The sequence below is a fragment of the Salvia miltiorrhiza genome, chromosome 8 (genome assembly GCF_028751815.1).
Source record: "Salvia miltiorrhiza cultivar Shanhuang (shh) chromosome 8, IMPLAD_Smil_shh, whole genome shotgun sequence".
NCBI classification, from domain to species: Eukaryota; Viridiplantae; Streptophyta; class Magnoliopsida; order Lamiales; family Lamiaceae; genus Salvia; species Salvia miltiorrhiza.
In genome coordinates, this window is record NC_080394.1 from 15,113,363 (window position 1) to 15,129,658 (window position 16,296).

Consider the following 16,296-nt stretch of genomic DNA (forward strand, 5'->3'; position numbering starts at 1 on the left):
AGATCCTCATCAAATCTGTCGTTCTCCAGTCCATCCCTACATATGATATGTCATGTTTTCAAATCCCGGTGGGTATTTGCATGGGTATTGAGAAGATGTGCTCGAATTTTTGGTGGGGCGATTCTGACATCGAGAGAAAGATGGACTGGGCATCTAGGAAACGTCTATGTCAACTTAAGATCATTGGTGGGCTTGGTTTTCGTCGGTTGGTGGATTTTAATCAGGCGATTGATGCCTGCTAAACATGTGTGGAGAATCCTTCAACACCATTCCTCTCTTCTTGCTCGTGTTCTCAAGAGTCGCTACTTCAAGAACTCAGATGTGCTCTATGTTATACCCCCTGCTACCTCCTCCTTTACCTGGCGCTCTCTATGCTGGGGGCGTGAATTACTCAACATCCTTACCTATTCTAGTATCCATACTATAATGGATATAACATAAGGTGCAAAATTAATTGACATTAAGTGTTTGTAAAACATTACATTTAATAAAAAAATTCTTAAAATTTGTGTTACTTCCTCTCAGAAAAAGAAGAAGTTCTTTTATAGACGGAGAAGGAGGAGTTAAGAGATAAATAATATAAGACTACCATTATCTGTGCTAATTAAATGGGGCGACATGGTCGACCGCCATGTAGGATAGACAATGAATAAAAAAAATGAAATGCTTGGAATTTCATGGGTTCGACCACCCAAAATAAGAGACCACCATGGTCTCTCTCTTTCCTCCACTCTACACCAATTGTACTTTGCCACTTGTCTATGTTTTATTGGTTTGAAAATTTTATTTAGATAAATAGACAAAATTATTATATTTTTTATATAAAATATTTAAAAATAAAAATAAAAATACCAAAATTTATATTTTTTCATTCTCTATAAATAGAGACCACCCTTGCCATATTTCAACACACCTTGAAATTCTTCAATTTCTCTTCTCTACATATAACACCTAGCTAGTATTTCTTTCTCTATTTTTAGTGGATCGAGGCAATAATTTTTTTCTATTTCGAGTTTGGATTGTTGTAATTTATATTTTTAGTTTGTCGTAGTTTAATTTTTATTAGTTTGTTATTTTTTAAATTTTTTTTGTAATATTTTAATTTATATTTAATATTACTAAAATTATTACGATTAAAAATAATAATAAAATAATTATATATAATTTTGAGATTGGGTGGTTGGGGTGATCATTGATAAATCAACAAAAATAGAGTTGGTTGGATCGGGTTGAATATTAGTAATGTGAAAGAGAGATAAATTAATTAAATATTGAAGATGGTTGGATGATTGAGTGATTGTTGATAGGGCTATCGGTCGGGTTCGGGTTCGGTTACTCGTACCCGAATTTTCGGTTATCCGAACCCGAAATTGCCAAATTTCAATAACCGTTCCCGAATCGTTTTAGGAGTTCGGTTACCCAATACCCGCTTCGGTTAACCAATTGGGTTATTTGGGTATCCGAAATACCCATTTAAAAAATAAAATTCAAACAAGTTTTGCTCTATCTACTCTAAAAGAATTTCAGCTTGAATTCTTTCAGCAGATTGTTTACAAGAAATTCAGACAATTGATTACAAGAATTCAAACAATTGTTTACAAGAAATTCTGAGCTCAAAATTTGAGTAGATTTAGAGCATAAAACAACTTTCGATCAGCAATGCGAACTGATTCATGAATCAGTTAGCATAACATTTAAAGTTCAGCATGAAAATTCAAGTAAAATATTTGCTCTGCTGCCCCCAATATAATCGATTAATCCCCAAAATGAAACAAAGGAAAGAAAATCTGAAACATGACAAAGCTCATTGCAAAATATTTACAAGAAACAAGCTATATGTTTACCGTGTGCACTGAGCAACAGGCGGGGAACGGAGTCTGACGGGAGCGGGGAGGCGGAGTCGTGGCTGGAGCGGGGCGGCGGAGTCGTGGCGAAGCGGCGGAGTCTGGCGAGAAGTGGAGCAGGCAGCACCGGGAACTTGCAGCGGCAGTTGAAGGGCGACAGTGGATGGCGTCGCCGACGGGCGACAATGTAGAGAAGAGAGGGTAGGGCTGGGGCGTACAGGCACAGCGGCGGGTGGGCTAGTAGGGTAGGGAAAGGGAATAGGTTCAAAATCAAATTATCAAATTAGGGCTTCAATACTTTTAATTTTTAAATAAATATTATAATTAAATATATATATATATATATATTAAATTATTAAGTAAATATATATCGGTTATTCGATTAACCCGATCGGTTTTTCGGGTTAACCGATAACCGAAATTTTCAAAAAAAACGATAACTGAAACCGATCCATTACTCGAAAATTTCAGTTATTGGATACCCAAACTCGGAAATTTCAGTTCGATTAATTGGATACCCAAAATCCGATAACCAATTACTCCCTCCGTCCCACTTTATCTGAGACTCTTTCTATTTTGGACGTCCCACTGTAAGTGAGACTCTTTCCTTTTTGGGTAAAAGCTTTTCCCTTTAAACACATTTTCACTTTTTCACCTACACACAAAATATATCTTTCTTAATTTTCATGCCCCAAAAAAATGTCTCACTTAGAGTGGGAGTGGGAGGGAGGGAGTAGGGGTGTAAGTGAGTCGAGCTAGCTCGCGAGCTACTCGGGATCGGCTCGAAAATTACTCGAAATCGACTCGATGTTAGTCGAGTCGAGCTCGAGCTCGAGCTACTCGATTAGGTACCGAGCCCGAGTTCGAGTTTCTTGATACTCGACTCGTTAGGCTCGCGAGCCTAATCGAGCCCAAACAATTATATATATATTATATATTATATATAGGCCAAAATAAATATAATTCAGCCCACAAGAAGGCCCAAGTTACAAGCCCAATTATACTGTAACAATTAACAAATTACACAAAACCCAAACCCTATGAAATCACACGCTGACACACACTCCAGACCACCCAAATCTCTTTTCTATCTCTCTCAGCGGGCTGACCGGTGACTGCTCACACACACTCCAGCACTCGGCGCGACGGCAGCTCGTCCTCCTGGGGAAGGTCCGGCGAGCCTAACAGCAGTAGCAGTGCAGCACGGAGCCACCGCGGCGCCACATTTGGTTCTCATTTTCCAGGCCCGGCGGCGCGACATCAACAGTATCTACCACCACCGACTGCCCTTTTTCCAGCCCGGCGCGACTGCTCTTCTTTTCTTAGCCCGACGCAACTGCTCTCCTTCCTCGGTGCAACTGGTAATCGAGCTTAATCGAGCCGAGTTCGAGCTCGCGAATATGGCATCGAGTCGAGCTCAAAAAAATCAAGCTCGGCCGAGTCGAGCTCGAGCTCGAGCTTTATGAAAACAACCGAGTTCGAGTCTGAGCAGAACAATACTCGACTCGACTCGGCTCATTTACACCCCTAGGAGGGAGTAGATAGCTCTCATTGTTGATAAAGATAGGAGGGCCATCCGGGTGTGGTGTGGTCACATTGTTTGGAATGCATGTGTATATATACCCCATACCCAAGAAAGAAACATGTGAGACCACTGACCACAAACTGAGCATCACACAGAAAAGCAATGGCGGAGCAGCACATCCTACTAGTCACCTTCCCCGGTCAGGGCCACATCAACCCATCTCTCCAGTTCGCTAAAAGCCTCACTAAACACGGCGTTAAGGTCACCATCCTCACCAGCAGCTCCGCCACCGCCCGCATGTCCCACACTCTCTCTCCATCCTTCCAACCCCTAATCGACGTCGTTTCCTTCTCCACCACCACCGACTGGTCCACAGGAGACGTCTCCAAACTCATGCAAGAGCTCTCCGACCACGGCACCAAGGCCGTGGAAGACGCCGTCGCCGCCAAGCGCGCCCAGGGCACCCCTTACTCGCGGATCGTTTACAATCTCCTCGTGCCCTGGGCCGGCCGCGCGGCTCGCCGCCTCGCTGTCCCCGTCACGCTGCTCTGGATCCAACCAGCCGTTCTCTTCGGCATCTATTTTCATTATCATAATAGGAATTTCGATCCTTGTTCCGATGAGGTGATCGAGCTACCGGGGCTGCCGCGCCTCCGCCGCCGCGATCTGCCGTCTTTCTTTCTGGAGACGAATCCGAGCGTGTATAATTTCGTGATTCCGATGCTGACTGAGAATTTTGAGATACTGGACCAAGAGGATCACCCGGCGGTGGTGTTGAACACGTTCGACGAGTTGGAGGCGGATGCTTTGAGATGTTTGAACAAGTATAGATTGCTGGCGATCGGGCCACTGATTCCTTCTGCGTTTTTGGACGGCAGGGATCCATCCGACACTAGTTTTGGAGGTGATTTGATTCAAAAATCGGAAGATTACATGCAGTATTTGGAGTGTGCAGAGACGGGATCGGTAATCTACGTGGCTTTCGGGAGCTTTTCTGAGCTGCCGAGGTTGCAGGTGGAGGCCATCGCGGAGGCGCTGATGAGAAGCGGCCGCCCCTTCCTGTGGGTGATCCGAGGCTCCGACCGAACTCTGAGCTGCAGAGAGGATCTTGAGAAGAAAGGGAAAATCGTGGCGTGGTGCACTCAGGTTGAGGTTCTCTCCCACCCAAGCGTGGGGTGTTTCGTGACGCACTGTGGATGGAACTCGACTCTCGAGAGCCTGGCGTGTGGGGTGCCGGTGGTGGCGCTGCCGCAGTGGACCGATCAGTGCACCAACGCCAAGCTGGTGGAGGATGTATGGAGAAGTGGAGTCAGAGCAGTGAAGGCGGGAAACGGAGAGATTGTGGAGGCGGATGAAATCCAGAGGTGCTTGGAGATGGTGATGGACGGCGGAGATGCGAGCGTGGAGATAAGGAAGCAGGCCAAGAATTGGAGGGATTTGGCGAGGGAAGCCATGGCCGAGGGTGGAACGTCTCAACTCAATCTCAAGATATTCGTCGACCAAATTGTCGGCGCCCCTCAATGATTTAGTATGTACCTGGTAAGAGATCCAGTGTCCCACAATCTTATATGTGTCACTGTGTCATATGCTTATATCTATTATTTTAAAAATATTTTTTATAAAAATAAAATTTATTATAATACTATAAATTATATTTAATTTTTATTTCAAAAAATTAATTTTTTTAAAAAGCATATACCGTGACTTTGAATTTATCAACCTATTATTAGCTAATAAAAGTGAAATTAAATGATAAAAATTAATTATATACCCTAGATTGATGGAATAAACCCTAGTTAATAATCAAAAAATTAAATTAAAGCATAAAAAGTTGAAATTGAAGAAAATATATATAAGAAATTAAACAAAATTAAAAGTGGGACATAAAATATGTTACACTGAATCTTATTCCGTACGAGCTAGCTATAATGGAACTACAGCTACCACTATTTTGTAACCTTATTTTTTTGATTTGCAATTCAATAATCAAAATAATTAGTACTCCCTCTATTTCACACCAAAAAAAAAAAAAAATACTCTTTCTATCTCACTTCAAATAACTCAATTTTTATTTTGAGTTGTTCCATTTCAAACGAACCAATCTAAATTTAGAAAATAAAATTTAGCATTTAACACTACTTTTTGAGTTGTCTCACCACCATTTTACTAATTTAAAATAGTACTCCTCCCTCCCCATTTATCTCGGCACATATTTTTTTAGATTATCCAATTTATAATGATATTTTTTTAAAATAGTATATGATCCTTATCATCTATACGCACATAAAATAAATGGTTATTATCCACTTTACAATCATTTCTATTCTCTTCTCTACTTGCAAATAAACAACCCCAGCTAGTATACAGTAATGTGTTTTTGCATGCGGCAGCTGCTTCCATCTTCAACTTCTTCAGCCACCTAAGTCATGGAAAATTAATGGTCGAGATTGCTTCCTAATTAATTAATGATGGATATTCAATTGATTGTAGTCCATGTGTGATCTTTCATATTGTCATAAAACTTGGAGAATCCCCAATAAATTGTAAAAATTCAAAAGATTTGCTACTCGTTTGCAAATGTTTGAAAGTGAAGTCGATATTACAAAATAAATACTATATTTGTAATTTAAAAATGAAAGGAATAGAACATGGTCTAACTCATGCAATACTATAAAAGATGCCCAAACAAAGAACATGCGAAAATTACCAATTACTTATAGCCTTTTCAGTTACAATTTATTAAATTAATTAATATGAGTGGCACGCATTATTAAATACTCCCCCGTCCCATTACAAATGTCCCAATTTCCACAATGGGACGTCCTATTACAAATGTCTCATTCTATTTTTAACAAATAATTAAGAAATTAATTAACTAATGGGTCCACCACCTTATCTCTATACGACTATACCCATTTTTACAAATCCCAATTTATTTTTCTCTCTCCATAAACTCACTTTATATACTAATTACACATTCTTTAATATCCTTGTCAAAAAGTAATGAAACATTTGTAATCGAACGAGGGAGTACAAGATATAATGTCAAATTATATTGAAAAAAAAAAACAAATAAAATTGAGCACCTCAAAAGTAAAATACTGTAATTGTACCATAAAAATGGTTTTTGGCACGATCTCTAAGCCGCAAATGAAAGTCTTTAGATACCTCAACTTTATCATTTGAGCTTTATCATAAACATGTTGTAATCATGCCACAAATTGTGTTATTTTCCATTGAAAAATTTATTGATCATATATTAGGTTTTCAATTTTCAATAAGTAATCATGTTGTAATCATGTCACAAATTGTGTTATTTTCCATTGTAAAATTTATTGATCATATATTAGGTTTTCAATTTTCAATAAGTAATCATGTTGTAATCATGCCACAAATTCGGTTTGTGGCTACCAGTTTACCTGGTCCCGTGGTTTGGGCATTGTTAATTTCGTTGAGGAGCGGCTTAATCATGGTATGGCTACTGCTAGTTGGAAGAATCTCTTCTCGGAGGCTACCCTTACTCCTTTGTTGGCTCCCATGTCGGACCATGTACGTATTCTCTTGAAATGTGTTAGGGGACGCATTCCCCCACTATCTCTCGACGTTTCCATTTTGAAAACAAATGGTGTTTGGAATCGAATCTCCCCCATGTTGTTCGTGATTGTTGGACTAACCTCAGTGGGATCAACATTACGGATAGTCTCACGGCTGTCTCAGACTCCATCTCTATTTGGGCTTCTCATCTTCGACGAAACGAGCGATTAAATAAGTCTCGACTGCAACAATAGATTGCTTCTTTTCAAGGCTGCCGGGATCTTTCGTCTATAAATATAATGCAGTGAGCCTAACAAGAGTATGCGGCTCTACTTCTATAGGAAGAAGCCCATTGGAAGCAAAGGGCTAAACAACATTGGCTCAAGGACGGAGATTGTAACACCAAGTTATTCTACGCTATGGCCTCTACTCGGAGAAAGTCTAATACCTTTGGCCGTCTTCAGCGGGAAGATGGGAGGTGGGCTACGACTAGTGAGGTCAACATGGTTGCTCGGCTTTACTTTGAAAACCTTTTTGATGAGTCTAATGTTCAATCTGACTTCCACCGAGCTTTGGATCGTCTGATGTCGTTTATCGATCAAGAAATGAATGCAGATCTTACCCAGTCTTTTCATCCGGAAGAGTTCAAAACTGTTGTTGCTCAAATGCACCCAACAAGTCGCCGGGCCCGGATGGGTTTAATCCAAAAAATTTCAAAAATTCTGGAACGTTGTTGGCATGGACATATTTCAAAGCTGTTCTATTTGGCTTGAGAATGAGTCTTTTCCGCCGAATCTGAACCACACCTTGATATCTCTCGTCCCAAAGGTGACTTTCCCTTCGAATATGAAGGAACTCCGCCCTATTTCTCTGTGTAATGTTTTGTATAAGATTGTTTCCAAGGTTCTTTGCAACAGGCTCAAGAGAGTTCTTCCTCATCTTATCGATCGTGCTTAGTCGGCTTTAGTTGAGGGCCGACTTATTCAAGACAATATCCTTATTGCCTTCAAAGCCATCCATTCCATGAAGAGGAAAATGAGGGGAAAATATGGCTCTCTCACGCTCAAAATCGACATCAGCAAGGCCTATGTTATGGTGGATTGGAGTTATTTGGATGTTGTTTTACGTCGGCTTGGATTTTGTGATAAGTGGCGTGGGTGGATGAACCTTTGTGTCCGCACTGTAACCTATGATGTACTAGTCAACGACACTACCGTGGGGCCTATTTTACCGCTAGTGGGTCGGAAGAAGCGGGATTTTTTCAAGTATCTCCGGGAGAGAATGTGGAGTCGCATTCAGGGATGGAACGGTAAAAAACTTTCCAAGGTGGAAAATGAAATCCTTATCAAGGGTGTGGCTCAAGCCATTCCATATTTCTGTATAGCTATTTTTGCTCTCCCAACTAGTTTGACGGATGAAATAGAGCGGTTGATGAACACTTTCTGGTGCGGTAATAATGATGGCGCTGAAAAAGGCATTAATTGGATGAAGTGGGAAAGGTTATGCGTTGATAAAAAGCTTGGCGGGTTGGACTTTCGGAGTCTTCAACTCCTCAACATTGTCGTGCTTGGTGAAACGGGGCGGCGTCTCATCCACGACCTCGATGCCCTTGTATATAAGATTTTGAAAGCTAAGTATTTCCCCAACTGTGATTTCTTATCTGCCAAAATAGGTCACAGCCTGAGTTTTACTTGGCGTAGTATTTGTTCGGCGCATGACGTGGTCCAGAGGGGAGTCCGGTGGCGTATCAATGATGGTGCTAGTGTTCAAGTGTTTGATGATCATTGGCTTCGTTGGGCTGAAAATTTTCAGATTGCCTCCTCCTCCCCCCTCCCCCCTCCCTCTCCCGATTTATCAGGACTTAGGGTTCATGATCTTATGATTCCGTAGGTACGGATATGGGACGTGGATTTCTTGAAGAGTATTGTTAATGGAGCTGACCTCTGGGATATCATTAGCATCCCGTTGTTCCTTCACCCAAGTCCGGACAAGATGATCTGGCACTTCTCGGAGAATGGCCAATATTTGATCAAGTCAGCCTATAAATTGGCTAGTTCTCTCACCCTCGGCGATGCCTTCAAAGTGGAGGGTCAGTGGAGTAGCTTATGGAAGATTGATGTTCCTCCCAAGGTTCGTAACTTTCTTTGGCGAGCTGCCCGAAACAACCTCCCGTCCAAAGATAACTTGTTATCTAAAGGAGTTTCTGTTGGAGGTGAGTGCGCTACTTGTAAGAGTGGTTTCGAGAATATGTGGCATACCTTCTTTTACTGTCCTTTTGCGGAGGAATGTTGGCGAGTCAGCAACTTATCCTCGATCATCGACTCCATCACTAACATAAGCGACTCTTTCACGAAAGCCTTATTCATGATTATTGATGATACGAATGGGGAACGAAAGACGAACATTTGCATGCTCCTCTGGCATATTTGGAAGGATCGGAATACTGTGGTCTTGAAGGAGATCTTTCCGAATCTGGCCCGTTCTGTAGATCTAGTTGTCGGTAGCCGGAGCGATTGGCTTTTAGCTTGGGGCCCTCGTTCTGAGCAGGGCGCCCATTTATCTTCGCCCCGGTGTCTGCTTGGGATGGCACCCAATCCCGATGGGGGTGGTTCTTTGTGGAGTGGACGCAACGTTCTTTAAGGATGACGATTCTATGGGTCTCGGGCTGATTAATTGCAATCATGAGGGAAACTTTCTTATCAGAATAACTATCAAAACCCCTGGTTTACGCAACGTAGAAGAGGGCGAACTGATAGGAATAAAATAGGCTCTATCATGGATCAAGGAGTTAGGTCATGCGCAAGGTTTGGTGGAGTCAAACTGCAAGCGAGTCTGTGACGTGATTAGTTCGAGTTAAAGGAACATTTTGGAGATTGGTGCTATTGCTAGCTTTTGCCGTGAAGAACATTCGATGCTCCCAGTTTTTAGTATTCATCATGCCAAGAGAGAATAAAATGCTATCGCTCATTGTTTTGTGAGAATTGTAAACCTGTAGCAGGTTGGAAGACGGATCAAGTCGATACATATAGGCCTCAAAAATTCAGATGTACTTGATTACACTACTACAAATTTGGTCTTTCTCTACAATGCATAGACTACGATTTTTTGTAAAATTCGTAGTCTATACTAATATACTACGGTTTTTTACCATAATTGTAGTGTATGTGCGTGTTTTTTCGTGATTATACACTACGATAACATAAAAAATGTAGTCTATCATAGGCATAGTCTACGGTTCTATCATTCGTAGTGTATGAGCGTGATTTTTCTTAGTTTTCTCTACATTTTTTCTTCATAACGTAGTGTATGTGTGTGTGTAGTTTTACTTTTCTCTACCATCATCTTCAAACTGTAGTGTATTTATACTTTTCTTTACGTTAATCTAGAAGCTGTAGTATATTAATAAAAATAAATTTATTTTTATTATAAAAAATGAATGGTCTATGTTTTAAATACATCTCTCTCTCTCCTTACGCTGAGAGCTCCTCATCTCTCTCGATATGTTTCCGGCGAGGAATCCGGCGCCGCAGCCGTCGACCATCTCTTTCATCTGAATCGTGCCCTAGCTCTTCCTCAAATCCTCTGGAAAAGGCGAAGATGAAAAGCCCCAATTTTTCTCCTTCATCTGAATCGTGCCCTAGCTCTTCCTCTGCCCAAATCGTCGCCGCCCTGCTACAACTTCCGGCGGCATCGCCGCCCTACGCGGCTCTGAAACTCCGGCAAAGTCGACGCCGTGCACCGGAGTGTCTTTCTCTCTCAATTCCCGTTCACAACAGAGCTCGTCTGTTGGCGAATGGAGCTCGCCCTTCTCTCTTTCCCCGTGGATCTCTGCCGCGAATAGCTCCGGTGAGGCCGGCTGTCGCCGCCTCTGAAATTGGCGACACCAGCGCCGTCCCCTGCTCCATATCTCACATCCTCACTCACGCGCACCCGACGGAGGCAAGGGTCGTGCCCAGTCCTCCCATCACAAACCGCCGCCCTAGTTCGACGCCGCCTCTTCTCCTGCCGTTTCGGCAGCCATTCGCTATTGTTTTCGATTGTCTCATCGACAAAGGTTGGTCCCAACTGCCGATTCGGCAGCCATTCGCTATTATTTCCCCAATTTCTTAATCCAATTGCTCATTTTTTTCCATTTTATTTTGGTTCTCATTTTGTTGTGAGCAAATGTTTGTCAGTTGAATTCATATGCTTAGTTGGTTGATTCAAAATGTGTGCTTTAATTGGTATAATTTTGGATTTAGTGAGGAGGATAGAAGATGGTTTATGGAGGCGATGCAAGGGCAGACAATTGATGTTATTAAGCGAATTGTGTTAAACGTAGTACTGTACTTTTGTTTCTAACACATGCTTTACACCCAACCTCTTGCACTTTTAATAATACATGTTTTTGGTGGCAGGTGGTTATGCCTCAGCTGCAGCCACTCACCGACCAGCAACCACGGATATATATAAATATAAATATATAGTAGATGTGCTGTAAATGAGATAAATCTTGTAGTTTTTGCTTAGGTGAGTATCAATTTACAATCCAACTCTTGCTTTAATTTTTTGTGTTGCTTCTTTCATATGTCGCCGATACACCCTCTGATGCTGTACTTTTGTTTCTGAACTCATACTGAACAAAGAATACCACTTGATTTTCTGAGTGATGAAAGATTCTGTTCGGCTGCTGAAAATTATGTTCGCCCCTTCTTGACGAAGGTACTCATTTGCAACTCTTGTATAGGCTGATATTTTGGAGCAGCTAATTCTTGAGCTGCAGCATACCATCAAGACAACGGGTGCATATCCTGGGAGGTCATTCAACCTGCTTCTATTTTATAATTTTTTTTGTTAGATTATGTGCATCAAGGAGATCTATTTCTATATATAATGCCTTCTGTATTTCAACTTCTAACGGCCTGAGACATTGGTAACCGCAGTTCAGAAGAAGGGTTATGTGGACTTGCATGATATGGCAAGGGAAGACAGTCTATCGTCCAAATATGGATACACTCTTCCGAAGGATCCAACCTGTAATTTGCTATGTAGTTGGACAGCAACAGATCCATCAACATATCTTATTCGTGGAAAGACTTATTTGGATGACAGAAAAAAGGTAGTTTCCCTTTCTAGCATTTGAATTTACAGTATAACTACCTTACTTTAGCTCCAGTAAGTGGTATTTTAATTTATAAAATTACTTTAATATCTCAGACAATAATTAATAGTTGCTTATACATGGCAAATCATAATGATTGGTGGAATATTGCGTTAAGATGTAGATGTTTACATCTTTTTTGTTTTCTTTGTATTTTGATGGTTGATGGTGATTGCTTAGTTTTATCCTTTCTTTTTAGAGACATATTGGATTATTGCAATATGAATCATAATACAATGCAGTTGCAGTTGCTGATGTTGAAACTATTAGTGCTAACAAGGCCCAAATGTTTTGTTTTTGCTTTGGCTTTTCTTTTTTGATTTGTGAATACCGCAGTGGTGAAATTGTCCATCTGTGTACGATTCATTGATATGTTTTGTCTACCCAGATTAAAGCAAAAGGCACATTGATGGAAATGGTTGGTGCTGACTGGTTGAGATCTGACAAGAGAGAAGATGATCTTGGTGGCCGTCCCGGGGGCATAGTTCAGGTCAGTGTTACTTTTTGCACTTTGCCTTTTATAAAATATAAATTATAGACATTCAGTCACCTCTTCAGAATTTGCCTCGAATCACTATTGCTATTGGTTTGTGTAAATGAAAATGAAACTATTTTTACCGTGCAGAAATATGCTGCTAAGGGGGGTCCCGAGTTCTTTTTTATTGTGAACATACAGGTGAGTTAATGGATTTTTCTATCTTGTTTTGAGCAATTCCTTTGTTGACTTCATCTCTTAAACTATTGAGATATATATCTCAGTATATATCATGTTTTGTCATGATGTTAACATGTCTGTACATTCACGCAATGTGGATTTTTCAGGATGCGTTACATGAAAGAAATTATTGAAGAGCTTATGAAGAATGGTCGCTTTTGCCTATACATTCACATGTAAGTAATTTGTCTTAATTCTCAATTATACGTTTTTCATATAAAACAATAGTTTATCTTTTATAGTTTAACAATCGGAGTTATACTAACTAGGATATTGATGAAGTTCGTGTTGAGTGAGTGAATCTCATTCTTAGTCACATATAAAAAGTAGAGGTAATATTCTACAACTTTGGTTTATTAATATGGATTTGTGTTATAGATATACTAGTATATGTTTATTTGGTCTATTGATTTTAATGAAAGAAATATACTTTTAAAATAATATATGTTGCAATTAGCTGGAATTTTGTTTGAAATGTAAGAAATGCTTTGTTGACATGATTGTTTTATATGTTTTCATGGCAAATCTTGTTTTAATTTTGTGCCAGGATATGCTGGAAATGAAGCAAGAACAGGAGACTTTTGCTGAATTTTCCACGAAGATTCTTCAACAATAGACTAGTAGATATTGTTTTGAAAAAAAATATTGTACTCTTTGTTTTGTATATTTAATCTCATGTCGTTGTTAGCTTCATTTCAGTGTACATTAACAGAATATGAAATATTGTGAAATTATATATGACAATTACAATTTTTTAGTGTATCAATATTTGTATTTCATTTTTTGTTAATTTTAAATAAAATAACAATAATTTTTAGTTGACGATAGCCAACCACTACGACAATAGGCGTAGAGTAAGATCACTAACTGTGTAGTCTTTAAATACTATAGACTACGAATTCTAGTTGACAAACCGTAGTCTTTTCTTTCAATACACTACAATTTCAAACAGAATTAACTACGGTTTCCACTGTAGTAATGATTACACATAGACTACGGTTTCCACTCGTAGTATATGTGCATATAAAAGTGTAGTCTTAAGTAACTATAGACTACGGTTATAAAACCGTAGTCTATATTGATGGGAATAGACTACACCATCTATCACTACGGTTATTAAATCACATAGACTACGGTGTTGAACTGTAGTCTATGAGCTTTTTTGTAGTAGTGTTATTATACAATAAATTGAACAACGGAGAACAAATTTAAAAGTGAAATTTTTTACTGTTTATTTAGGCTCTTTATTTTCGGTTTAGGCTTCATAAGAAATCGTGTAAATTCAAATGGGATTGAATACTGTATTGAAAAATGAACAAAGAAAGATAACTTTTCTCTAGGGAATCTAGAAGGTTGCATGATGTGCCGTGTGTGTTAAATATAAGATGATTTCATATGTCCCACCTGTGTGCCACCATATTTCACTATTTTTTTTAATTGTCCATATTTCACTATTAATTTTTCTATTTTTTAATTATTTTTTCTTCAATTCTGACTTATTACATTTCAATATAATCTCACTACTATAAGAAAATCGCACATGCATAACACATCATATATAATGGATTTAAAAACCACTATGCATGAGCGCTTTTTTAAGAATAGATTACAGTTTAATAAATTTCCGTTATGTATGTAGTGTTTTCTATATACATACATAACGAAAATCTGGTAAGATCTTAAGATAATTAACTAGGGATCACTCATCAAATTAGGGTTTATAATTATTTTTGTATATTTATTTGAATTAATAATGAATTATTTGGGTTAATTAATTCAAAGTTAGGCTATATAATTTTTAAAATTTTAACTTTTAGTGATAAATATTAATTAGATTTTATTATATAATAAAATATTTTCTTTTTATAATAATTATAAGAAAATTGAAAAATTAACAATAGAACACGATGACACATAATAAATTATGGGACAGATAATACCACCCGTTAAATATAGGAGACTCGTTTTTGTAGTTGAACGATTTTTCCATATGGCCAATGATTATATAGGTTATATTAACAGCGATAACTTTTAATTTTGAATAAATATAATTAACCTGATTTCTTTCATTCTACGATTTTATAATGACCAATGTGCTTTGTCCACTTTTTAAATCATCGTCCACATAATTGATGGAGAATTTAGAATTTGTGGTCAATGTAAAGTCACTAACATTATTGTCGGTCGACAAACTGAAAAAAAAAATACATTTCTAATAAAACTTTTAATAAGCATGCGTGTCATAAGAAACACTAAATCTATTATATAACATATATGTGAATTACCCTTGTTTAAAATCAATTATCTCTTGAATGTCCGCATTCAATATCATATTGGTATATCATCAAGTATATATATAAACACACGATCATTTATTTAATTGGGAATTTAGAATTGTGTTATTAATAATAACTATATTAGGCGTAAAATAAGAGCTTTCTCATAATAGAAATACAAAAAAAAAAATGAATTTACTATTACAAATAACCTGTAATTTATAGGATGATATTGAACTATTATATTGAATATCTAATAATGAAATGGAGAGTATGAAAAATGTAACTAATCAATTAATAATAGATATGATATGAACTGTATAATTTATACATGTATTATGTATACAACCTATATAACATAAATAACTTTTTTTAGAAATTATGTTGGAGCTGACATGCGTATACATTGTTAAAATTAATTTGATGTAGTGATTTATGTTATTCTAACTTATGTTATTAACTATTATTGGATGTAAAAATACCAAAAAATAAATTGTACGTAGCATTTACATAATTAATTTCCAATAAAGGAATAGTGGAAATTAGGAAAGTTAAAGGTATTATTTTTAGAAAATTTTCAATTGAATTAATCATGCTATCTAATTAACTTAATTTATGGGGATATTAATAATACCATTAAAAGTGCAATCAAAGATAAAATAATTAATCAATAGTATAATTTGTTTAGAGGTAATTAATAATATAATTAATGATTGTGTATTTAATATATTATTTACTATAATTAATATCTAAAAATGGAAAGATGAAAAAAAATATAAAAATAAAGTTACTATTTTCGGCAATCCGTAAGGGTTATTATAGATTATATAGATTTTTTTCACAAAAGTGTGTAATAACGTAAAAATGTGTGATTGCGAAAAAGTGTGTAACAGTGTAAAATACATTGTTACACACTTTTTCGCTTCTAAAACGTGTGTAATAGTGTATTTTACACTGTTACACACTAAAAGGGTAATTTAGTCAGAAATGATATTATTTTCATATTTTTATTTGTATGACTAGAATTTCCTATGACTAAAAGGTTTTCACTACATTAGGGTGCTAGGGTGCTGCCTCTATTCGAAAATGTACTCTAATTTGGATCAAACCCTAATAAGAGTCTGATTAGATTAGTGTCTTGCCTTGATAGAGATATTCGTCTATCAAAAAGTCCTTGTAGATTAGTCTCCTCTTCTTCTTGTATAAAAAGAAGATTGCATTTTCTATCACACTATAAATAATTATACCATAATGACTATAAA

The 16,296-nt window shown here is 37.8% G+C and overlaps 2 protein-coding genes and 1 long non-coding RNA gene across 3 annotated transcripts; 2 read left to right on the forward strand and 1 right to left on the reverse strand.

Annotated features, from left to right (window-relative positions):
- The first annotated feature begins 1,707 nt into the window (after positions 1 to 1,707).
- On the forward strand, positions 1,708 to 4,903 carry LOC131001337 (crocetin glucosyltransferase, chloroplastic-like). The gene is made up of 2 exons (XM_057927702.1): positions 1,708 to 2,583; positions 3,386 to 4,903. Exon 2 carries the CDS (start codon positions 3,532 to 3,534, stop codon positions 4,891 to 4,893), a length of 1,362 nt encoding a protein of 453 aa, XP_057783685.1. The 5' UTR covers positions 1,708 to 2,583; positions 3,386 to 3,531; the 3' UTR covers positions 4,894 to 4,903.
- Positions 3,490 to 5,768, reverse strand: LOC131001338 (uncharacterized). Its single transcript, XR_009093901.1, has 2 exons — positions 5,286 to 5,768; positions 3,490 to 4,905 (listed from the first exon to the last, which is right to left on the reverse strand). It is a non-coding gene; the product is annotated as an uncharacterized LOC131001338 (long non-coding RNA).
- Positions 5,769 to 11,702: 5,934 nt separating this feature from the next.
- On the forward strand, positions 11,703 to 13,504 carry LOC131001339 (protein ENHANCED DISEASE RESISTANCE 2-like). The gene is made up of 5 exons (XM_057927704.1): positions 11,703 to 12,001; positions 12,432 to 12,533; positions 12,669 to 12,719; positions 12,866 to 12,934; positions 13,028 to 13,504. The coding sequence occupies exons 1-4, from the start codon at positions 11,858 to 11,860 to the stop codon at positions 12,890 to 12,892; spliced, it is 324 nt and encodes a 107-aa protein (XP_057783687.1). The 5' UTR covers positions 11,703 to 11,857; the 3' UTR covers positions 12,893 to 12,934; positions 13,028 to 13,504.
- Positions 13,505 to 16,296: the final 2,792 nt, after the last annotated feature.

Excerpts from the sequence above, each read along its gene's own strand:
- LOC131001339 (XM_057927704.1), top strand. The coding sequence starts at position 11,858 with ATGGCAAGGGAAGACAGTCTATCGTCCAAATATGGATACACTCTTCCG. Across the intron at positions 12,002-12,431 it reads ATTTGGATGACAGAAAAAAG|ATTAAAGCAAAAGGCACATT; the intron begins GTAGTTTCCCTT and ends TTGTCTACCCAG. Across the intron at positions 12,534-12,668 it reads GTCCCGGGGGCATAGTTCAG|AAATATGCTGCTAAGGGGGG; the intron begins GTCAGTGTTACT and ends TTTACCGTGCAG.
- LOC131001337 (XM_057927702.1), top strand. The coding sequence starts at position 3,532 with ATGGCGGAGCAGCACATCCTACTAGTCACCTTCCCCGGTCAGGGCCAC.